The 25,640-nt window shown below is 42.7% G+C and overlaps 1 protein-coding gene across 6 annotated transcripts in view; it reads left to right on the plus strand.

Annotated features, from left to right (window-relative positions):
• The window catches only part of MPP7 (MAGUK p55 scaffold protein 7), a 434,998-nt gene that overhangs the window by 246,435 nt on the left and 162,923 nt on the right, over positions 1 to 25,640 (plus strand). For all 6 annotated transcript variants that reach the window (XM_073581723.1, XM_073581726.1, XM_073581725.1 and 3 more), the window contains 2 exons: positions 4,117 to 4,194; positions 11,849 to 11,929. In XM_073581723.1, coding sequence (XP_073437824.1) covers positions 4,117 to 4,194; positions 11,849 to 11,929 — 159 coding nt within the window. The remainder of the gene's footprint in view (positions 1 to 4,116; positions 4,195 to 11,848; positions 11,930 to 25,640) is intronic.

The raw sequence follows: 25,640 nt of genomic DNA on the forward strand, positions 1-25,640 counted from the left end.
CCCTGTTATTCTACGGCTTAATCTGCATTGCGCACATTTTTTCCACCTGACTTCATATGTAACACTTCAGCAGACAGTAATGACAAATGGGTCTTGGTACATTTCCCATAGCAGGGTCCTACCAGGTGACTTGGGTCTGTGGAAGGTAGGGCTGCGATATCCCAAATCACATCTCAAACACTTCTATAAACGTAGACGGTTTACAGGGAATGGAAATTCACTTTCCCCCCCCCCCCCCCCCCCCGTTCAGTCCCCGTGTTTTATGTGGATTCTTGGAGAGTTTGGATTCTACATTGTAACTGAGCTTCCGTGCATGGCGATTATTACAGATCTAATGGCCCGCAGGACTTTGTGGTCTGAGAACTATTCTGATTGTGTTGTATTAACCATATACAGTTGTGGCCAAAAGTATTGACACCCCTGCAATTCTGTCAGATAATACTCAGTTTCTTCCTGAAAATGATTGCAAACACAAATTCTTTGGTATTATTATCTTCATTTAATTTGTCTTAAATGAAAAAGCACAAAAAGAATTGTCCTAAAGCCAAATTGGATATAATTCCACACCAAACATAAAAAAGAGGGTGGACAAAAGTATTGGCACTGTTCGAAAAATCATGAGATGCTTCTCTAATTTGTGTAATTAACAGCAGCTGTAACTTACCTGTGGCACCTAACAGGTGTTGGCAATAACTAAATCACACTTGCAGCCAGTTGACATGGATTAAAGTTGACTCAACCTCTGTCCTGTGTCCTTGTGTGTACCACATTGAGCATGGAGAAAAGAAAGAAGACCAAAGAACTGTCTGAGGACTTGAGAAACCAAATCGTGAGGAAGCATGAGCAATCTCAAGGCTACAAGTCCATCTCCAAAGACCTGAATGTTCCTGTGTCTACCGTGCGCAGTGTCATCAAGAAGTTTAAAGCCCATGGCACTGTGGCTAACCTCCCTAGATGTGGACGGAAAAGAAAAATTGACAAGAGATTTCAACGCAAGATTGTGCGGATGTTGGATAAAGAACCTCGACTAACATCCAAACAAGTTCAAGCTGCCCTGCAGTCCGAGGGTACAACAGTGTCAACCTGTACTATCCGTCGGCGTCTGAATGAAAAGGGACTGTATGGTAGGAGACCCAGGAAGACCCCACTTCTTACCCCGAGACATAAAAAAGCCAGGCTGGAGTTTGCCAAAACTTACCTGAAAAAGCCTAAAACGTTTTGGAAGAATGTTCTCTGGTCAGATGAGACAAAAGTAGAGCTTTTTGGGCAAAGGCATCAACATAGAGTTTACAGGAGAAAAAAAGAGGCATTCCAAGAAAAAAACACGGTCTCTACAGTCAAACATGGCGGAGGTTCCCTGATGTTTTGGGGCTGCTTTGCTGCCTCTGGCACTGGACTGCTTGACCGTGTGCATGGCATTATGAAGTCTGAAGACTACCAACAAATTTTGCAGCATAATGTAGGGCCCAGTGTGAGAAAGCTGGGTCTCCCTCAGAGGTCATGGATCTTCCAGCAGGACAATGACCCAAAGCACACTTCAAAAAACACTAGAAAATGGTTTGAGAGAAAGCAATGGAGACTTCTAAGGTGGCCAGCAATGAGTCCAGACCTGAATCCCATAGAACACCTGTGGAGAGATCTAAAAATGGCAGTTTGGAGAAGGCACCCTTCAAATATCAGGGACCTGGAGCAGTTTGCCAAAGAAGAATGGTCTAAAATTCCAGCAGAGCTTTGTAAGAAACTCTTTGATGGTTACCGGAAGCGGTTGGTCGCAGTTATTTTGGAGTTTTATGTGAAATGATCAATGTTTTGCTTTTTGCTTCATTCTCTTTTGTGTTTTTTTCATTTAAGACAAATTAAATGAAGATAATACCAAAGAATTTGTGTTTGCAATCATTTTCAGGAAGAAACTGGGTATTATCTGACAAAATTGCAGGGATGTCAATACTTTAGGCCACAACTGTAAAAAATAATACTCTGACCCCACTGATTCAGCCCCCACATCTTCCCTTGCAGAGATGATCACAATCGGCCTCTTTTGGACACATCGTGATAATGACATCGCAATTCCTTAATTCTCCCATACACCTTGAATAAAAGTTGTCCAAATCCCACAATTTGATCGGGACCATTGTGTATTGGCGCATTCCCAACAGATGATGATGAGGGACTGAAGGATCAGTCGGAAGTTGGAGTTTCAATGTCTGATTCTTTTCTCAGATCGTACATAGTTTGGACTTTTCTGTAGTAACATATGGGTGCGAAACCTGGACAATAAAGAAAGAAGACAGAGAAGAAATTGACGCCTTCGAAATGTGGCGATGGAGAAGAATTTTTATCAATACCATGGATGGAAAGAACAACAAATAAATCAATTTTGAAACAAATCAAGCCAGAGATGTCGCTCAAAGCATGGATCACCAACCTACAACTTGCCAACATTGGATACCATTATGCCAAGAGAGCAATCACTGGAGAAGGACATCATGGTTGGAAGAATAGAAGGAACAAGGTGAAGAGGAAGACCAGCAACCCAATGGCTTGATACAATCAAGGTGGAGAAGACCCTGGTGGACCTATCTAAAAATCAATGGGTTTCACATCCTGCTGTACCTGCTATTTTTGCAACAGTACAAAGACTGATGGCAATGTTTTGGGTTTTTTTTACTGTGTTTTGCTCCTTTTTTGCTCTTATTGCTTTCTATGGGTGAAAAAAACATTGCAAAAATGCTGAATTTTTTGAAAAAGCATCTGTTTTCCAGTTCAGTCAAGAAAAATAAAAGCAAGCGTGTGCATGAGATTTCTGAAATCTGACAGCTTTTGCTGGTACTGTAAAGAAAAAAAAACAAAAAACGAAAAAAACTTTAATTTGCATAAAAAATGGCAGAAAAAAAGGCATTTGTGTGAACATAACCTTGGGACCTTGGGGTTATTTGTTACTTAAAAAAAAAAAAAAAAAGCTGCTGCTGTCTCACCACCTCCGGTTTTAGGTCAAGGGAGGATGGTGGACACTGCATGATTTTCTCTCCTTTTATATCCATAGCAGCCAGTGACTTGGATATTCTTTCCATCATGACGATGATTTTGCCATGGATGGCACTTTTCTATTTGCGCCATGGAAGAAAGTGGTCAATCATAAACTATATGCTTTGTCAAGTTCATTTTCTCACCTTAAAGGACCCTAAATGGCCTCCAAGCTCTTTTCCCACGATTCCGGCCCAAAACATGACTCCCCCCACCTACTTGTTGATGTCGCAGTGTGATTGGAAAGTGGTGTCCATCTACTACTCCATCCACCTAGACTATCCAGGGTTGCATGGCACTCCTCAGTAAACAAGACTGTTTTAAAATTAGTCTTCATGTCTTGGCCCACTACAACCGTATCTGCCTGTAAGCCTTGTTTAGGGGTGACAGAAAAGTATGTTTATGCAGAACTGCAGGCCTCTGGAGGATCCTACACCTTGAGGTTCATGAGACTCCAGAGGCAACAACAGCTTCAAATACCTCTTTGCTGCTTTTTAACGGTATTTTAGCAGCTGATCTCTTAATCCGATGAATTTTTCTGGCAGAAACCTTCCTCATTATGCCTTTATCTGTACCCATGTGTGCTCTGTATCAGTCACAAGTCTCTTCACGGTACTATGATCACACTTAAGTTTTTGCGAAATATCTAATGTTTTCATACCTCCAAGGCAATGCACTCTTTCATGATTTTCAGCAGAAGAGAGATCCTTTGGCACCATGTATCACCTGTCAGGTTCCCTTTAAGTAGTTTTTCTTTAATTGGGCTCCCTAGGTAAACTAATTATTCCAGGTGTTTGAGATTGATTTCAGTGCTCCAAAGCGCCGTGAGACACAATCCCATCAATGAGTTTATTTGAAAAACCAAAAAAATGACATCTTTTATGACATTTAGCACCAATTTTGCATAATAATTTGGAGCGCAGTGTATAAGGATTGAGAGGGGTTTGTGGACAACCCCTTTAATGTAATGGAAGTTCTGTACTAGCTACTTACTTGGTTTGGAAATTCAGATAAACTCTGAGTCAAACAATCACTTTTTAGTATAAAACTTTGTGAATAACTTTCTTTCTGTTTTCTTCTCTTTTCCCCCAGATACATGAAAAGTTGCACTACTACGAGAAAGAGAACCCCCAGCCCATTATCCACAGCGCTACAGCCCTGGCTGATGATGTAAGTATGTGTAGCCCTTAAGCCAAGCCATTTCTATACGTGAAAGCCATCCCAATACAAACATGTGCAAGTCATTCCCAGGATAGAAACCATACACTGCGGAGATTGCTTCCCAACCCGCTGTCAACACAGGGTGGTTGCTGACATCGCCTTAATTTGTGTTCATTGGTGCGCAATAAATACACATCACCTTGGTATGCCTGGACGCGGTGGCTACGTTATTAAAATTACAGGTTGCAGTCCCTCCGAGGGAGGCTAAGAGCAGTCCTCTGCCAATGTTTGGGGAAAGTCACAGACAAGAGGAGCGCCTTACAATAATAGACAAATGAGACGTCTGTTCTGCTGACGGGAGAAGAAAAATGACAGCTAATACTGCAGAAATGAGCTATATAAAATACAGCGAGGGGGTTGTCGGGGGCGAAGCGTAGACTCTACGAGCCGTGATTCATGTTCTCTAGCTTTCCAAACTACTGTCATAATCAAAAAGTACTGTTCAACAAGCGAGCTGATGGAGTAGCCAATTTCCTGTGTCTATAATTCTATTAGAAAGGGGGGAAAAAAAATACACCTGCTTTTTGGGAACTGCTCGTTCATCACGAGGCACATGAGTGAAATTGGGCAGAGAACCCGAGGGACACACATTGAGGTGGTGAGAAAATATTATTTTTAGAATAAATGGTTGTTTTTAGGGTATCACGGCCTACCGAGTTTATTTTTCAGGATCTTCGTGGAGCCACATCAGAAAGCCCTGACCTATATCGTTACTGTATGACCACATTAGTCGGAAAAAAGACCTAAAAAAATATTGTAATGTGACGTACAAAGACTTGAAACGCCCGAGCCCTGGTGTAAAATCTTGAATTTTTAGTACTAGTCTTCTCCTATGGGGCCTTTGGGCCAACGCCACCTTTTAGGATCTGGATGTGACCCCCAACCTTTCATCTCCCGATAGTTCTGTGATAGAGATATATATATATATATATATATATATATATATATATATATATATATATATATATATATATATATATATATATATATACACTCACTGGCCACTTTATTAGGTACACCATGCTAGTAACGGGTTGGACCCCCTTTTGCCTTCAGAACTGCCTCAATTCTTCGTGGCAGAGATTCAACAAGGTGCTGGAAGCATTCCTCAGAGATTTTGGACCATATTGACATGATGGCATCACACAGTTGGCGCAGATTTTTCGGCTGCACATCCCTGATGCGAATCTCCCGTTCCACCACATCCCAAAGATGCTCTATTGGATTGAGATCTGGTGACTGAGGAGGCCATTTGAGTACAGTGAACTCATTGTCATGTTCAAGAAACCAATCTGAGGTGATTCGAGCTTTATGACATGGCGCATTATCCTGCTGAAAGTAGCCATCAGATGCCTGTTCTTAGCTGAGAGGAGTGGTACCCAGTGTGGTCTTCTGCTGCTGTAGCCCATCTGCCTCAAAGTTCGACGCACTGTGCGTTCAGAGATGCTCTTCTGCCTACCTTGGTTGTAACGGGTGGCAATTTGAGTCACTGTTGCCTTTCTATCAGCTCGAACCAGTCTGCCCATTCTCCTCTGACCTCTGGCATCAACAAGGCATTTCCGGCCACAGAACTGCCGCTCACTGGATTTTTTTTCTTTTTCGGACCATTCTCTGTAAACCCTAGAGATGGTTGTGCGTGAAAATCCCAGTAGATCAGCAGTTTCTGAAATACTCAGACCAGCCCTTCTGGCACCAACAATCATGCCACGTTCAAAGGCACTCAAATCACCTTTCTTCCCCATACTGATGCTCGGTTTGAACTGCAGGAGATTGTCTTGACCATGTCTACATGCCTAAATGCACTGAGTTGCCGCCATGTGATTGGCTGATTAGAAATTAAGTCTTAACACACAGTTGGACAGGTGTACCTAATAAAGTGGCCAGTGAGTGTATATATACACACACACACTGTATATGTTATAGATGGCCATTTTGGGATTGTTACCTAACATTATGTAGCGTGACCCATAGATCTACAACATTATTTACAGAGACATCTCCATTCTGCGACCGCCACGTTTGCAATTTTGACATTATAATCATATAGGAGAAATTTCAATTAACCAGTGTAGTAAGCCTTGCAGGCCAGATAATATAGAATTGTGGGAGGATCCTAAAACAGTGGACAAAATACCCTTTATCAGTTCTCAAATTTTGAAGACATTTTGGCACCCATTCAGTAGTGCATTTGCACCTGTTTAGTTTTCAGTATTTTTTGCATGTTTTTCATTAGATCCCATCTTTTCTTGTAGTTTGCTCCTTTTTTTTTAACTCCCTTTAAAAGTTGGCATTGAGAATCAGCTGCTCTGTCGTCACTAATGTTTCTTTAGGGTCTTGACTTCTTCACCCAGTATAGTCCCTGGTGGTCCGGACGCTTTTTGATATTTATAGTTCCAGGCCAGATTTGGTTGTGTATCATCATCTTATAGTTAGCCCTGAGTGCACCCCTTTCTAGGCATCAGTCGGCTCTGTGCTACACAACCTCAGATATGTTAATGTCACATTGGGACTTCACTTACTCGTTAAGTGCATGGGATATCTCCTTGGCTCTCGGTCTTATCTAATCCACCGTACATCCAAACCTCTTAAGAATACTTAGGTGTCTCAAGACTGAATAATTCTTTAGAGCGCTGAGCATTTTGGAATCCATTTACAATCTCGATTTCCACTTCTTGGCAGGGATTTGGCTGCATTTTAGCGCAGTGGTGACTATCCAGCAGTAGATTAAGAAGCAAAACATTATGTACATTAGTGAACATAAAACATTGCTAAAGCAAAACCCCTTCTCCCAGATGGCGAGTTTGCACATCTTCTGTTACATGTTCTTAAACCAACATTAAAAAGTGCTGAAGACATAGGATTCTGAACACAAATTGGCTTGGGTCAGAACTGCTGGTCGCAAGCATGGAAATCAGTGTTCCTATAGTAAGACCATAACCACTGACATTTTTGTTTTATGGTAGTCTTAACCCCATGTGCAGCAAATGGGTAAAAGTTAGCTCCACCGGTGCAGCCAAGTACTGCACAAATAGCAGGCAAAGGGTTGATGTACGTCGCACATTCCGAAAAGATGTCCTCGGAATGTAATTCTTCTGGCGGGTAACACCATTCCTGCTCCGATACTGGAGACTAAGATACAAGCCTTTGGATTTTAACCATCCTAACTAATCCACAATCAAGTAAATTTATAGTTCTGTTCCACTTGCGGTCCTGCTTGTGGTTTCATCTCAACCCTTATGATGTTTTTCTTGTGTGAGGTTTTTTCCTGTGCAGAGTCGAAATTGTTGAAAAACTTAGTTAAGATACATGTGGGATCCCAATGGCAACACGGAACCCGAGGAAATGTCCAATTTATGCATCGCAGCTTGTACTTTCAGCTTCTGAGCAGCATTGCTATCATCACATTTCTTATTCCCCTCATCTGCAGAAGTTCATACACTACAGTGATACTTCATTATATTGTGTTTTTCTACCTTTCCTATAGTCTAAAGAGCTCATGGCCATGGGCATATTACTGCTTATTTGCATAGAGCCATAAAAAAAACCCTTTTGAGGTACATAGGGCTGTGCATGGTTAGAATTCGGGTTTGTTTTTCCTCCCCAGAGATAGGGCCACGTCAATCTATGTGTCTGCTACTGTAGCTCAGCCAATGGGCTAGTATGGGAAGGATGAGAAGAGGTGAATCCAGCTTCCGGGAACGTCCATATAAAAATCCAAAATATTTTTATTAGAAAAAGGATTAAAATTGTCACAACTACATCACAGTTATAAAAGCAGACGGGTTTCAGACGCAACTATCTTTAGTCATTGCAGTGCATCTGAAATGGGTCTGCTTTCATAAACTTTAATCCTTTTTTAAATCAAATATTTTGGATTTTATATAAATACCCCTGGAAGCTGGATTCACCTCTTTTAATTATTCTCACTTGTTGCAGCAGTAATTGTTCGATGCCTCCGGATCACTGAGTGAGCGGACTCTCCTCATTTTCTCTTGTTCGAATGGGAAGGAGTTGCGATACCAGACTGCCAATTTGACAGTTATTATAAGGTCTCCAAAGCGCTGTTCTTGAGATTGGTGGGGATTCGATGGGTATTGACTTTAGGTCTTGGTAAAACACTTGCATTTTTTTTAAGAAATGGAGAACTAGTGTAGACTGTTAGTTTTAGGACCGACATAACCCCTTTCAGAATGCAACTCCAGAGGTAATTAGCTGATCGGCCTCCAGATACTCCAGGAAAATTGCTTTGCAGGGTGAAGCCGCTACTGTAGGGCGATTGACATATTGTATTGCAGCCATTCAGGGAAATGGCTGTACTTGTAATACAAGAGCTGCTTGAACTAAGTGAGTCTCCTCTGTGGCTCAGAAGGAGGTCCCAAGCAGTGGAACCTTCTGTACGGTAATGCATTGTGTATCTCCTCTTTGAAGTGGTTGGCCATGTATATGGACTCCAATGTGGGGTGAAGGAAAATATACCACCCACTTGCATATCTTCGCTGATTCTGCAGTTTTGGCCACCGCACTCCCGTCCAGCATGATCTGTGGGCTCGTGGATCAGGTGCAGGTGGAATTCACAAATGGTCATGAGCCATGACTCACAGAAGAGCCTAAAGTGTCCAACCCTTGTAATGACTATGGCCCAAAGGATATGGGATTAGACTCGTATGTATATTTGAGAATGTATGTTTCTCGAATATTTACTGCCTTTTTTTTTTTTATTTAATATAATTTGTGTCAAACAACTAAATAGAAAATCCTATTTTTGTGATTCCACTTTCCTTAAAAATAAAATAATGCAACCTGACATTGCCCATATCGATCTCGACTTCAGCACCAGTGTTGGAAACAGGGTAACGGCTTCCCAATAATCATTTATCTGCCTCCAAGAAGGGTGGACAGCTTTCTTCATTATAACAAATGATGTCTGAGTGGATGAATGTGCTTAGTGTACGTTGCCAGGACATTATGTTAACAACGTGCAGGCATGAATTATTTTATCTATGGCCTTCACAGGTATTAAGGAGGTTACAGTAACATGTGGTTTGTAAACCTCGCCAGGAATCTAGAAAAAAAATAAAAAACCCTTTCCTTTATGGGATTTCTTAAACCATTCCGATGTTTAGGATGGACTGAGGCTGAAAAAATCCCAGTCTTATACCATTGTACGTATATCAATTTGTCACATTTAATGCTTCATTTAACAGTTGTGGCCAAAAGTATTGACACACCTGCAATTCTGTCAGATAATACTCAGTTTCTTCCTGAAAATGATTGCAAACACAAATTCTTTGGTATTATTATCTTCATTTAATTTGTCTTAAATGAAAAAACACAAAAAGAATTGTCCTAAAGCCAAATTGTATATAATTCCACACCAAACATAAAAAAGAGGATGGACAAAAGTATTGGCACTGTTCGAAAAATCATGTGATGCTTCTCTAATTTGTGTAACTAACAGCACCTGTAACTTACCTGTGGCACCTAACAGGTGTTGGCAATAACTAAATCACACTTGCAGTCAGTTGACATGGATTAAAGTTGACTCAACCTCTGTCCTGTGTCCTTGTGTGTACCACATTGAGCATGGAGAAAAGAAAGAAGACCAAAGAACTGTCTGAGGACTTGAGAAACCAAATTGTGAGGAAGCATGAGCAATCTCAAGGCTACAAGTCCATCTCCAAAGACCAGAATGTTCCTGTGTCTACCGTGCGCAGTGTCATCAAGAAGTTTAAAGCCCATGGCACTGTGGCTAACCTCCCTAGATGTGGACGGAAAAGAAAAATTGACAAGAGATTTCAACGCAAGATTGTGCGGATGTTGAATAAAGAACCTCGACTAACATCCAAACAAGTTCAAGCTGCCCTGCAGTCCGAGGGTACTGCAGTGTCAACCCGTACTATCCGTCGGCGTCTGAATGAAAAGGGACTGTATGGTAGGAGACCCAGGAAGACCCTACTTACCCCGAGACATAAAAAAGCCAGGCTGAAGTTTGCCAAAACTTACCTGAAAAAGCCTAAAACGTTTTGGAAGAATGTTCTCTGGTCAGATGAGACAAAAGTAGAGCTTTTTGGGCAAAGGCATCAACATAGCGTTTACAGGAGAAAAAAAAGAGGCATTCAAAGAATAGAACGCGGTCCCTACAGTCAAACATGGCGGAGGTTCCCTGATGTTTTGGGGTTGCTTTGCTGCCTCTGGCACTGGACTGCTTGACCGTGTGCATGGCATTATGAAGTCTGAAAACTACCAACAAATTTTGCAGCATAATGTAGGGCCCAGTGTGAGAAAGCTGGGTCTCCCTCAGAGGTCATGGGTCTTCCAGCAGGACAATGACCCAAAACACACTTCAAAAAGCACTAGAAAATGGTTTGAGAGAAAGCACTGGAGACTTCTAAGGTGGCCAGCAATGAGTCTAGACCTGAATCCCATAGAACACCTGTGGAGAGATCTAAAAATGGCAGTTTGGAGAAGGCACCCTTCAAATATCAGGGACCTGGAGCAGTTTGCCAAAGAAGAATCGTTTAGAATTCTAGCAGAGCATTGTAAGAAACTCATTGATGGTTACCGGAAGTGGTTGGTCGCAGTTATTTTGGCTAAAGGTTGTGCAACCAAGTATTAGGCTGAGGGTGCCAATACTTTTGTCTGGCCCATTTTTGGAGTTTTGTGTGAAATGATCAATGTTTTGCTTTTTGCTTCATTCTCTTTTTGTGTTTTTTCATTTAAAACAAATTAAATGAAGATAATACCAAAGAATTTGTGTTTGCAATCATTTTCAGGAAGAAACTGAGTATTATCTGACAGAATTGCAGGGGTGTCAATACTTTTGGCCACAACTGTACATGTCGCATACAAATAGTCTCTCCACAGCAGAGGGCAACAGGGTCTCTAGTGCCACCTTTTTGGAGGTAGCAATCATAGAAATCAATGTTGACCTATTACTGAGTTTTGCTACATTAGGCTACAATGCCAAACTAAAATCCCCCGCTCGTAGAATGGGCGATCGCTGATTAGTACCTTGGTGATGTGGGTTGTGATTGATCATGTTCTGCCCGTAGACAAGTACTCCCGTGTGTTTGGAAACTTAATTAACGCATAGGCATTACACAGTGCTCACTAAGGGCCACTACTGTATATATTTTTCTCCTTTCTAAACAGCACATCTTCTATGAGATATTGGAAGTGATGTCGGTTCTACCACCTCGTTCACAAGCAGCTTTTTTTTTTTTTTTTTACTTGGACAGTGTCAATGTTTGATCCATCAGTTTTTACAAGCAGGTCTTTGTCTGCACGCAAAGAGCCATTCCTCTAAATGAAGTGCGCAACTTTGCCCCCGTAGCCATAAATCAAAATATGATCTGACTGCTCCCGTTGCCAGATACGATTACTTGAGTTTAACTCAACTGAAAGAACTGGCTGGAATCATGTCCGCCGAGGCCCACGGCACAGGACCGGTGATTAATAGTCTGTTTTTGTTCACGCTGGCTTCTGTATTGAGCACACTGGAAAGCAATAACCTCAAACAAGATAGATTCTCGGTTGTCACTGACGCCCTGGGTGAAGCAATGCTCAGCTCATGCTCACGGTGTCAATTTTGTCTCTTTCACAGCTGGCTGAAGAACTGCAGACCCGGCCGCTGAACACCGAGATTAGAGAATTGTTGAAGCTGTTGTCAAAACCAAATCTCAAGGTGAGGACATGCTACACCTGCGGACTGTCCACTGGGCCGGAATGGAAGGAAAAGGATTATTTATCTGAAACATTTCTTCTCAAAGAACTCTATGTACTCTTAAGAGGGAGGGGAGAGAATAAATAAATGCACCTCTTTACTTCATCCATCCCAGAACATATACGGTTGATGGACTGTAACCCCTAAATTATACATTGACACTCCACAGTGTGTAAACAGAAGTTTAGGAAGGGTCACATAAGGATATTTATAGGTCCTCACGCTCAAAGTAGCTTTTAAGACATTTATCCCCAAGTCTTTGAGACATCCTTTACGATCACTGCACCAGACGAAACACTTACTGGAAACTTATTGTGTTACTAATACAGATTTACTTTCAGGGTCACTCCTACAAAACCTCTGCAGAATGTGCATGCTACTAACTGTGTTGCAGATTTAGCTTCAGATTTGCACTATTTTTCCTTATTCAATGGGTGATAAAGAAATAAGAGAAAAAAGTCAACTCGCCCATTAGATGTCCAGGAACCAGAGCACAGAAAGTCTGTAGTGCAGCAGGATTAGTAATCAAAAAAGGGTGACATCCGCAATTAAAAATCTGCAACATAAGTTGACGTGCAGCTGATTTAACATCAGATTTTGCACAGATTCTACATCTGGGTTTTTTTGTCTGTGCAAATTAAATGTGGTAAACTCTCATCCACTTTTCTGTTACTGTAATACATTGTTGATTTTCCGCCAGGAAAATTTTAAGATGGAAAGTTAGTATTGTATGCACCCCTTTCGAATATACTATTTAAGGGGTTGTCTACTATTAGGACAACCCCTTGTCACAATAGTTCCTCCATGTAAAATAATAGCAGCCATAATCTCCTCCGGTGCAGGTGCTGTTATAGTGCCCACTCTCCCTGGGCTTGCGTGAGATGTGACGCAAGCCCTGCAGTAGGCTGATCAGCTGTAATCTGCCTTGGCAGCGGCCAGATGTTAGTGATGTGCGGAAGCCTGTACATTGTGTAGATGCTGCTGTGCCTTTTGTATTCCACTTATCTCGAATTGATCTGTAACGGGTTGGGTGGGGGAACCACTGTGCCAAAGCCCAAGTAAGACCTGGAGGGGCGTGACTAGGAGCCTCACCCAATCCAACCACAGACATGTAGCCGCTAACGACACCGCAGTCCGTGGAGAGACAAGGGAGGCGATATAGGTGCTACTCCAGGACTGACCTTGGGTAGATGGCGGCTGACCCCTAAGAGTGGATAGCTGGAATGGCCCTGGGTAATGTCCAACAGATGCCGACAGAGGGAAAAGATGACAGTAACCACCGCAGGTGCAGACAGGACAGTCTTAAAGGACAGATGAGCACTGACAGATGCAACCGGCTCAGCTGCTGTTGAGGTGATCACTGTGGCTCGGGTGCAGCTGGCTCAGCTCCTGTTGAGGGGAGCAGTGGTGGGTGCAGCTGGCTCTACTGCCATTGAGGTGAGCACTGGTGGCTGCAGCTGACTCTGCTGCCATTGAGGTGAGGACTGGCAGGTGCAGCTGACTCAGCTGCCGTTGAGGTGAGCACTGGCGGGTGCAGCTGGCTCTGCTGCCGTTGAGGTGAGCACTGGCGGGTGCAGCTGGCTCTGCTGCCGTTGAGGTGAGCACTGGCGGGTGCAGCTGGCTCTGCTGCCGTTGAGGTGAGCACTGGCGGGTGCAGCTGGCTCTGCTGCCGTTGAGGTGAGCACTGGCGGGTGCAGCTGGCTCTGCTACCGTTGAGGTGAGCACTGGCTGCTGCAGCTGGCTCTGCTGCTGTTGAGGTGAGCACTGGCGGGTGCAGCTGGCTCTGCTGCCGTTCAGGTGAGCACTGGCGGGTGCAGCTGGCTCTGCTGCCGTTGAGGTGAGCACTGGCTGCTGCAGCTGGCTCTGCTGCCGTTGAGGTGAGCACTGGCGGGTGCAGCTGGCTCTGCTGCCGTTGAGGTGAGCACTGGCGGGTGCAGCTGGCTCTGCTGCCGTTCAGGTGAGCAATGGCGGGTGCAGCTGGCTCTGCTGCCATTGAGGTGAGCACTGGTGGGTGCAGCTGACTCTGATACAAGTACAAGGATCCGAGAACTGACAAGCATGTTAGAAACTAACTCGCAACTTTGCATAGGCACCCCCATGTTGGAGGAGGTGGTTTAAATAGTGAGTGACCTCCAGCTATTGGCTGGGGGACACTTTAGAGGAACGCGGGTGACCTCTTTAACAAAGAGGTAGTGTGCATGCGCGCTCTAAGCACAGTGCCTGAAGATCTGGTAGGAGTGTATGCAACCCGGGCAGCAGCAGACTCGGAAGGAGCAGGACAGGAGCCTTGGCGGTGAGTATGCTAATGTCTCTGCAGAGAGGGAGGGACTGCAGGCAGAGAGTCTGGAGCTACACTAACCTACATATAGGTCATCAATATTTTATTCCTTGACTACCCCTTTAACTTGCTATCAATAAAATACTAATGTGCTTGAAAGAAAATGTCCTCAACAAATATAAGGAGGAATGAAACATGTTTTTAATTAAAAAAAAAAAATAGTGAGCAGTATTATATTTCCTTCCTTATTATTTAAATACCATATAAGCCGAGGCACCTAATTTTGCCATGAAAAACTGGGAAAACGTATTGACTCTAGTATAAGCCAGGTATGCATTGTACCCTTATCCCTATCCTGGTATGCATGGCTCCTCTTCTCCATTCTGCTATGCATGGTTCCTCATCCCTATCCTGGTATGCATGGCCCCCTCTTCCCCATCCTTGTATGTATGGCCTTTTCACACCCATCCTTGTATGCATGGCCATCCCATCCCTATTCTTGAAAGCATGGCACCCTCATCCCCATCCTGGTATGCATGGCACCCTCATCCCCATCCTGGTATGCATAGTTCCTCATCCCTATCCTGGTATGCATGCTTCCTCATCCTGGCATGTATGGCCCCCATCAGAAAAGCATAAAAAAAATCCTGCTTACCATCCCTTCAGTCCCTTGCAGCATTTTGTTCCGGTGCCAGCAGCTGCAGCGGTCGAGCGATAACGTGTCCCTGCTACTAAAGGGATTGAATATTCACTTGTGCTCCATGTGTTTGGGCGTGGAGAGAGATGGATATTTATTTCTCTTAAGTAGCCGGTACCCGTGACCACCCGGCCACTGCAGGAAGCCGGCTGCTGCGGCTGACACTGTGCACGCTATTACAGAGAAATGAATATTCACTGCCAGCGAACGGTGCCAGCTCAGTGAATATTCATTTCTCTTTAACAGCGGGCACAGGAGTTAGCCGCAGCAGCCGGCTCCTTCCTCCTGCGACCCACTGCTTTGCCGCTGCCGCTCCCTCTCCATCTTCTGGGACATTGACTCCATATAAGCTGAGGGGGGGGGGGTTTTCAGCACAAAAAAACGTACTGAAGAACTCTGCTTATACTCTAGTATATACAGTATGGTAGTACTTTATATACTCCCAAACAGTGCATCATTGATAAAAATAATATATGAACGACCACTCCACTGCTTGCTGTTGATAGATGCTGACGGCCTCCGTCCCAGCCATCTTGGTCCTCCTGTAAAGCTCTGCTATAGACTGACCTTCATAAAGGACCACAATTTATACTATATAAAGTATACTGCCATGTTTTTCTATTGCAGTATATATTATATTCGGTGAAATGACTGCCGGTTTATGTATCTTTTTTTTTGAACAAAACAAATACAATAAAAAAAGTAAAAAAAAAAATAAACATTTTTAAACACCTCGTTTTTCTACATTTAAAACAATTTAAAAAATAAGCACATCTGGATTCGCCACGTCTGTAAGATTTCTGTGAAAATATAACATGAATTAACCCGGACTGTTTCCACCGTAAAGAAAACTGCGGGGTTTTTTTTGGGCTCCACAGCTACGTAAAAAAATTCAATATAAAGCGATCGAAACATCTTATGGTATAATTGATGTCCAGTCGCCACACAAAATATAAGCCTTTACTCCACTCTTACTGGAATAGTAAAAACGCTATGGTTCTCAGAAAATGGCTACAGAGACTTTTTTTTTTTTTTTTTTTTTTTTACAATCTTAAAAAAAAAAAAAATTACCACCTACATAAAAAACAATCTGTGCAAGTTTGATATTTCCGTAATTATACTGACTCTGAGAATCGTGTTACCTGGTCTTTTTTTATTCTTTTACCGTGTAATGAATGCCATAAAAAGTAGACCGCCAAAAACCATTGCAGATTCACTTTTTTTTTTCCGCCTTTTGAAATTTTTTCAGTTTTTTCCTACCTGTTTAAGGTAAAATGAATGGTGTCATTCAAAGCTACAACTTTTCACACACACACACAAAAAAAAATGTTGTGACTCTTGGAATAATAATAAATTTTATTTCTATAGCGCCGACATATCCCGCAGCACTTTACATTTCAGGGGGGATTTGTACAGACAATAGACATTACAGCATAACAATAATCACATAGATCATAACAGATACCAAGAGGAATGAGGGCCCTGCTCGCAAGCTTACAGTATATGAGGAAAGAGGTAGACATGAAAGGTGGCTGGTAGCGGTTGCCCTGATTGTATGGACCAGCCATAATGTTAAGTGTGTAACAGTACAGACGCAGAGGGCTAATGGATGCATAAAGCATGTGGGAACATGATGCGGGGAACCTGGTTATGGTAAACCTTTTGGCTGTGTCACACAGGGATAGATTAGGTTAATGTGTTGAGGCGATAGGCCAGTCTGAATAAATGCGTTTTCAGGGCACGCTTAAAATTGTGGGGATTGGAGACTAATTGTATTGACCTTGGAAGTGCATTCTAAAGAATTGGCGCAGCACATGTAAAGTCTTGGAGACTGGAGTGGGAGGTTCTGATTATTGAGGATGCTAACCTCAGGTCATCAGCAGAACGGAGGGCGCGGGTAGGGTGGTATAGTGAAACAATGGTGGAGATGTAGGGTGGTGCTGAGCCATGGGAGGGCTTTGTGGGTGAGGATAATAAGTTTATACTGAATTCTGGAGTGGATGGGTAGCCAGTGTAATGAATGGCACAAGGTAGAGGCATCGGTGTAACGATTGGTGAGGAATATGATCCTGGCTGCAGCATTCAAAACAGATTGGAGAGGGGAGAGTTTGGTAAGGGGGAGACTGATTAGAAGAGAGTTATAATAGTCGAGACGAGAATGAATAAGAGAAACAGTAAGAGTTTTTGCAGAGTCAAAAGGAAGAAAAGGTCGAATTCTGGAATCTTGGAAGAAGAGGATGAAAAAAAACAAAGGAACAAAAGCAAAATTGTCCGAGTTCTGTCCCTTACCTTTATATTGTTTTTCTTAACATTGCCCATTATATCTTTTTTTTATTAATCAGGTGTAGTTTATATTATTTTATTGATATTTTTGATTCCAAGTTGTTTTTTTAAAACTTTGGACAGATCAAAGAGGACCTTTCACCATGTTTTCCTTGTTGAACTGGACGCACCATGTAATAGTTGAATGCAGAGATTAATAGATCATTTTTTTTTTTTTTAATTTTGTCTCCCCTTTGCACTGATATTGACAGTCAAAGTGATGACACATAATGGGATAACGTTTTTTTCCTTTCAGTCCAAATGGGTGTTATTAATTAGTTTTCTTTGGGGCGTGTACTACTTCTCCCTGTTTGAGTTGACCAATCACAGGCAGGCAGCAACACAGAAGAAAAAGAATACCCCCCCATCATAGCTTAGATTTTTCAATGTGTGAGATGTAAGGATACGGTTATGATCTCTTGGTCTAACCTCCTGCATGATTATAAAGTGCTGGCTGTAGAGCACAGATGACTCACACCTTTCAGATAGAATCAGTGTCTAGTTCTGTCACATTGCAAACCCTTATATCAGCTCTCCTCCTCTCAGCTCTACTGTGCCTTCCCCCACTCACTGCTTCTCCAGCCCTAAGAGCTCAATTTGTAAGCTCAGGATTAATGCCATAGATCCCAACCACATTATCTGGTGATAGACTACATAATCAAATTAATAATTCTACCCATAGACCATGAGTTGTTTATATAATTACCTTATCCATGTCAATACACATGTTATGTTAATCTATTTTAGAATATACATTTACCATGATCCATGGCAATACACATGTGTTAGTCTGTTTTATCTTTGGCATTTTATATATGTACCAGGTAGCTCAGGATGCACAATGCTACTGTATTCATCCCATACAAATAATAAAATGGAATTAAATATACATTTGCACTGATGCAAAGAGTGACAGTCACTGGCAAAGTACTAGAGGGGAGATGTATTTCACTGAGGCTGTTAGCTTCAGTGATGTGAAGCCCAGAAGTTTTGCTCCAACACACAATTTGTTGAGAGGGGTTAAGCAGCCATTTTAAAAGGGGCTGGGTTTTTGTGAACAACCATAGAGCAGGTGGGAGGTTGTTCACGATATCTCCACCCCAGGGTGTGGCTTGGGATTTAAATAGCTGGCCCTCGGAGGCGCTCACTATTCAGTGTGTCTGGAGAGGCTAACTCCACAAAGGTGTTTGTGCTTTGTGCTAAGCTGAACCAAGTGTTTTGCTAATCCTGTCCTTCAACCACAAGGTCTGTGCTTTGTATTATGTTTTTGTTTTTTCCTTACGCCAGAAAGGCCATGTTTGTTTTTTTGCCATCTCTGCACTGGTTTATGCAGTATTCTTAATAAACCAGTGAGAGGTTTAAAGAGACAGCGTTCCTGAGTCTTCCTCCGTATGCCGCCGAGTGAGCCGATCTACCACAATAGTAAAGCATGCTTGTCAGTCTTTACTGTACTTCTACTTGATCCCAACCAGATAAGCAGAATATGATAGCCTACTCAATGAAATTCATAACCCTAGTGAAAATTAACAAATAACACCCTCTAGGACTTCTGAGTTAACTCATTATCTGCCAATACTGTGTTGCAGATATATTAGAAATCAGAGAGATGAAAAACAAAAAAAACAAAAACTTTTTATTCCGATCTGTGGCCACAATTACTTTGCGTTTCCAGTTCTACATGAAAAATTTGGTGACTGGTCCTATTTAAGGCACAAGACATACAGTTCGACTGGTGGGTGAAAAAATTCACGACGACTAGTTATCCATTTTGTGTTCTAGTAGTTCTAGATCCAACGTTTGGGTTATCCATAGTAACCAATCCAATGTTGATTTTTAATATACCGTAATCCCTATTATGTCTTTAGAGGGTTGTAAAATGTTTGATTTTATAGATAAAATTATTCCTATCCCAACCATGTGTGGTGATTTTTCTGTAGCTTATTAAGGTAAAATGTGAGGGTTTATTAGACAGTTTTGGGATTTTTATTTTTTTATGCTTCATACACCAAGGAATATGACACAGCAGCAAGAATATGTACTTTTCTTTTTGGCACATCTTATTATAAAACTTATGTGAAAGACCTGGGTAAGATTACCAAATAATTAGTATAGAAACAATACCCCTGAACCATTCATGGAAAATCCATTAGACGTTGGAGAATCGATCTCCTATGTTTTATTGTTCCTTACATTTTTATTATTATTTATTCTGTCCTCTAAATTCATATTTTTTCGGGTTTTTTTTTTTTACCCCGGACGTTTTCTGGGCATACAGGCTTTTCTTTTGTGAAAATAATCAAGGTATTTTATCGCTGGTGTTTTTGCAAACCATTAAAAAGTCGTTTAATAAAAAAAAAAAAAGAAAAATATTCAGTTGCAAACAATTTATTGTAATGTTAATAAGGAATAAAGCAAAGACGGAAACTGCAATGTATGGAAACATCTTTTACTTATTTGGAATAGTAAGTCTGGGATTCCAACTCTCATGGGTTATGCACCATCATTGTTTTTGATAATGTTTATTTTCTCTTCTATTTTTCATACCTTTCCTTAAATTTCGTAATATGTGTTTTTTGAGCTTCTTAAATGAGTAAAATTGCAAAGTGCTTCTGAAAACAAGTGACTTTGCGATTTACCGCTTATTTAAAATCGTCTCTGTTCTCAGGAATTGAGAGATCTTTAAATTTATAGGTTACTGCTCGTTTCCTAGGTTACCAGCCACCTCTGCAGTCTTATCAGTGGTGGCCAGTTTGCTATACAGCTTCAGTGTTCCTGCGCTATTCAGAAGTTTTTTGTTTTTTTTTAAGACAAAGCTTCCGCTGCTTGTGGAATTGGAGAAAACACAGTTTGGATCTGAACTGTTAATCTTCACCACCACCAGGCAAGCTGGATGCAAGGTGCCAGAGGTGCACTCCTGAAGAAAACAAAAGAAAAAAAGATTAGGCAACCCCTTTAAAGACTCCAGTTTCTCTGAATTGTCAATAAACTATCGGAATATGTTAGCAAAACCTTCAACAGTCTGCCATTCACACCACATACCATAGACATCTCATGACAGAGTATCGCAAGATCATAATTTTTTTTTATTTTTTCAAATGTGTTCTTGTCACTCCACCCCTCTTGAGATCTATCGAGACCAGAGTAAAAGTAAGAGAGGACACATCTGGGAATCCTCCTTCCTTGAGGAATCTCGTGTTTCTGATATCGGTGGCGTTCAGTGAGGCTGTTCCTGCAAAGGGGCTTATCTACAGCATTCTGTAATGCTGTAGATAAGCCTCTGATATAACCTAAAAGATAAGAAAAACGAGTTAGATTATACTTACCGGGGGGGCGGTCCGGTCCGATGGGTGTCGCGGTCCGGTCCGGCACGTCCTATCTAAATATTATGCTGTCCTCTTCCTTTCTTCCTGTCGTGCTCCGGCGCAGGCCCACTGCAGAGCAGAATACTGCAGTGCGCAGGCACCAGACCTCTCCCGCCGCCTGCGCACTGCAGGACTCTGCTCTGCCCTCAACAGGGCAGAGCAGTGCGCCTGCGCTGGAGCACGACAGGAAGAAAAGAAGAGGACGGCATCGTATGAAGATGGGAGGTGCCGGACCGGGCTGCGACTCCCGTCGGACCGGACCCCCCCGGTAAGTATAATCTAACTCGCTTTTCTTATCTTTCAGGTTACATCGGGGGCTTATGTACAGCATTACAGAATGCTGTAGATAAGCCCCTGATGTCAGTGCCGGCAGCTCATAGTCGAAAAAAAAGTGTGACAGATTCCCTTTAAAGTGGTATATTACGTACCTTTGTTTTAATGTGTCATCAGATCACTCCTCAATACTGATAATTTCCCATCACCTGTGAGAGGGTGCACGTTTGGCCTTTCTAAAATCTAGTGCACCCATAGTGTAATTTGTAACGCTTTCCAAAAAAAAGTCAATTGGGTAGCAAGTATTACCTTTGAGCTAGATTGGTGCTCTTCGGGGGCCGGCAGAAGCTTGATCAACATTGTGTCATGTTTGTTTCCTACCAGTTATTTAGCCTAAAGTAGATTAATCGGCAAACGTGAATACATGGGTCAACTAAGATCTGCATATATGGGGGGTCCTATCAGGGATCATGGGGCAATCATCTTTAAACTAAGCTATTTTTTATTTCAATTTTGGGACTCGCTGTCTTATTTCTTAATACCCTATCCATTATGTTTTTCGGATGTTGAAGGGAAAAAAATAAATCGGCACAAACATATAAACTCCATGTAGATAGTGTATTTGGTTGGATTCAAACCCAGGACCCCGGCTGAGCAGGGCACTGGACCACTGTGCCACTGACAGTAAATGTCCCAGTTAAAGGTGTTGTCCTGTCTTAAACTACAAGTATGAAGTCACTCTGACTTGTCATATCACATGCACTGTGTGCTGTGAGAAATCTCTGGTGCCGGGAGTGGTCATGTGATCTCAAGTATGCGACATGCCCACTCCTGGCCACATTTCAACTAGTTGGACGCCGCCACGCTCGATGCAAGTGTATTGAGTGAGGCTGCAAACAGTCTAGTTGGAATGTGGCCGGGAGTGTGCATGTGACATACTTGTGGTCACTTCCGACTTGTAGTGGCATCAGACTTGTAGTTTAACGTCGGACAAATCCTTTAATGAAAGGGATTGTCCAGGATTACAGTTTTGGTGACCTAAGGCTATTTTCTCACTTTGTGTTTTTGCTGCTTTTATTTCTGCAATCAAAACCTACTCTCTTGGCAGTAAAGAAGCTGCTTACAAAAAAAAGGTTTTGCTGCATTGTTATTTCTGCGTTATTGTCTCTTGTACATGTTGATAAAGTTTAGTGCCCCCTCCAAAAAAAGCCTGCTTTAACTTCCTTAGGTTTTTGCACTAAAAGCGCAGCAAAAATTGATACCTGCGTTTTTCGCTTCGTTTTTGTTCTCACCTGTTATTTCCTATGCAAATACGCAGAAAAAACGCTGAAAGTGACATGCTGCAGTTTGCAAAAACGCAGCAGTTTTCCAAATAGTCAGGAAATAAACCAATGTGTGCGCATGAGATTTCTGAAATCTCATAGACTTTGCTGGTACTGTAAAACGCAGCTTAAAATTTGCGTACAAAAAGGCTGCAAAAACTCCGTGTGTGAACATAGCCTTAAGGGGGTTTTACACATAGCGATATTGCTAGCACGTCACCGATTTTGTGACGTTATAGCGTTATCGCTATGTGTGATACTTGCCTCCAACCGGCTCCCCCGCTGGCATTCGCTGATCGCGCGAGAATGTCCGGCTCCATTTCTCGTCATCAGCTTCCTGCTGGGCTTCCTCCTGTGACGACGAGCGACTCGTGGACGCGGGCGGGAAGATGTCAGGATTGCTGTGTGTGAAAGGTGAGTATCGTGCGCTGCGTCGCTGCTGCATCGCTGTGAGGTCTGCCTGTGTGGCAGCTCACTAGCAATCATTTAGCGATGCACCAGCGATCCTGACCAGGTCATATCACTGGTGCATCGCTAAATGTAAAGGGGCCTTTAGTAACAGTCCTCAAGATCAGATTGTGGGAGTCCATCAACAGCTCCCCTTGACACCCCTACTGATCAGCTGGGGGGGTTTATGTTAGGTTTTGTTGTTTTTTTTAAATTTTGTTTAAATGCATATTGCACATTTTCTGTTAGTACAATAAACCTCATTTGAATCCAGAAATATAACTGAGTCCATCAGTTATTAGATATATGAAACTGAAATAGCTGTTGCAAAAACCAAAATTGTTATAAAGAAAAAAGGTTAACATTAATAGGGGTGCCCAAACTTTAACATATGACTTTATTCTTTAGGATCAGCGTCCATTTATGCCTTAATTATTATCATTATTATTTATTTTTTTTTGCTGTTGAGGTAAAGCTGAGGTTATGGCTCCACCTGATTGACTTTGTCCTTGATGTAAAATGAGGTCAGGACTACACCGCAGATTGTCATTAGCGAACAGCGGGGATTCTATACTGATTTTCACGATCTGAAAATGAACGAATATTTGCCAGAACGAGAGATGAAAAAAAAAGAAAAAAAGACTCCCAACTCCCAACATTTTCCCCTTCTCTGCTCAAATACGGTCACGTTCAAAATAATATAAGTGAACATTTTCCCCATTGTAAGATGTGATTTGAGTAATCCAATAAACATATGTGGACAGCTGGTTTTCAGCATTGAGGACATGGTTATTAAATTCGCAGATCTGTCCGCTCTGCCAGAGAGGTCAGTAGTACATTGATGTTCTAGCCAGGGCAGGCTTCTATCTGTGCGGAGGTTAGGGGGGGAGCGCGGCTCGGTGTTGTGCGGGAACTGTGGATTTTATATCCCTCCTGGCAGTTCCGAGTGATGGAAGTAACTTGTCTGCCTTCTGTTTCTAAAGGTGATTTACTTGTGCCTCTTCTGGACCATTTTCTGAACAATATATCCAATCCGAAGATCACACAATAAAATGCGTTATTTCAAATTATGGTTACAGTTCAGCCGAGTATGAGGTTTATGGATATACATTTTACCATGCCCAAAATACCAAGCAGTGTTTCTGCACGCTACACAGATGTCTGCGCAGATGACATGAATATGCTCAGGGTCATGTACTAACAAAGAAGCGAAGTTACTCCTAATGTTCCGTCAGATTCCAACTGTAGTACTTAAAGGGGTATTTTCAATCCCTTTTATGTTAGAGAGGTTCCAGAATCACAGCAGGAAACCTCACCAGTCATCTGTAGCCTATCGGAGAAACCCCAGCAATCATCTGTAACCTATGAGAGAAATCCCAGCAATCATCTGTAGCCTATGGGAGAAACCCCAGGAATCATCTGTAGCCTATGGGAGAAACCCCAGGAATCATCTGTAGCCTATGGGAGAAACCCCAGGAATCATCTGTAGCCTATGGGAGAAACCCCAGGAATCATCTGTAGCCTATGGGAGAAACCCCGGCAATCTTTTGTAGCCTATGGGAGAAACCCCGGCAATCTTTTGTAGCCTATGGGAGAAACCCCGGCAATCTTTTGTAGCCTATGGGAGAAACCCCAGCAATCATCTGTAGCCTATGAGAGAAATCCCAGCAATCATCTGTAACCTATGAGAGAAATCCCAGCAATCATCTGTAGCCTATGGGAGAAACCCCAGGAATCATCTGTAGCCTATGGGAGAAACCCCAGGAATCATCTGTAGCCTATGGGAGAAACCCCAGGAATCATCTGTAGCCTATGGGAGAAACCCCAGGAATCATCTGTAGCCTATGGGAGAAACCCCAGGAATCATCTGTAGCCTATGGGAGAAACCCCAGGAATCATCTGTAGCCTATGGGAGAAACCCCAGGAATCATCTGTAGCCTATGGGAGAAACCCCAGGAATCATCTGTAGCCTATGGGAGAAACCCCGGCAATCTTTTGTAGCCTATGGGAGAAACCCCGGCAATCTTTTGTAGCCTATGGGAGAAACCCCAGCAATCTTTTGTAGCCTATGGGAGAAACCCCAGCAATCATCTGTAGCCTATGGGAGAAACCCCAGCAATCATCTGTAGCCTATGAGTGAAATCCCAGCAATCATCTGTAGCCTATGGGAGAAAACCCCAGAAATCCTCTGTAACCTATGAGAGAAACCCCAGCAATCATCTGTAGCCTATTGGAGAAACCCCAGGAATCATCTGTAGCCTATGGGAGAAACCCCAGGAATCATCTGTAACCTATGAGAGAAACCCCAGCAATCATCTGTAGCCTATGCGAGAAACCCCAGAAATCCTCTGTAACCTATGAGAGAAACCCCAGCAATCATCTGTAGCCTATTGGAGAAACCCCAGGAATCATCTGTAGCCTATGGGAGAAACCCCAGCAATCATCTGTAGCCTATGGGAGAAACCCCTGCAATCATCTGTAGCCTATGGGAGAAACCCCAGCAATCATCTGTAGCCTATGGGAGAAACCCCAGCAATCATCTGTAGCCTATGGGAGAAACCCCTGCAATCATCTGTAGCCTATGGGAGAAAACCCCAGCAATCATCTGTAGCCTATGGGAGAAACCCCAGCAATCATCTGTAGCCTATTGGAGAAACCCCAGGAATCATCTGTAGCCTATGGGAGAAACCCCAGGAATCATCTGTAACCTATGAGAGAAACCCCAGCAATCATCTGTAGCCTATGGGAGAAACCCCAGCAATCATCTGTAGCCTATGGGAGAAACCCCAGCAATCATCTGTAGCCTATTGGAGAAACCCCAGGAATCATCTGTAGCCTATGGGAGAAACCCCAGCAATCATCTGTAGCCTATGGGAGAAACCCCTGCAATCATCTGTAGCCTATGGGAGAAACCCCAGCAATCATCTGTAGCCTATGGGAGAAACCCCAGCAATCATCTGTAGCCTATGGG

Source organism: Dendrobates tinctorius, unplaced genomic scaffold (assembly GCF_039654945.1).
Source record: "Dendrobates tinctorius isolate UK_male_01 unplaced genomic scaffold, ASM3965494v1 ptg000070l, whole genome shotgun sequence".
NCBI lineage: Eukaryota > Metazoa > Chordata > Amphibia > Anura > Dendrobatidae > Dendrobates > Dendrobates tinctorius.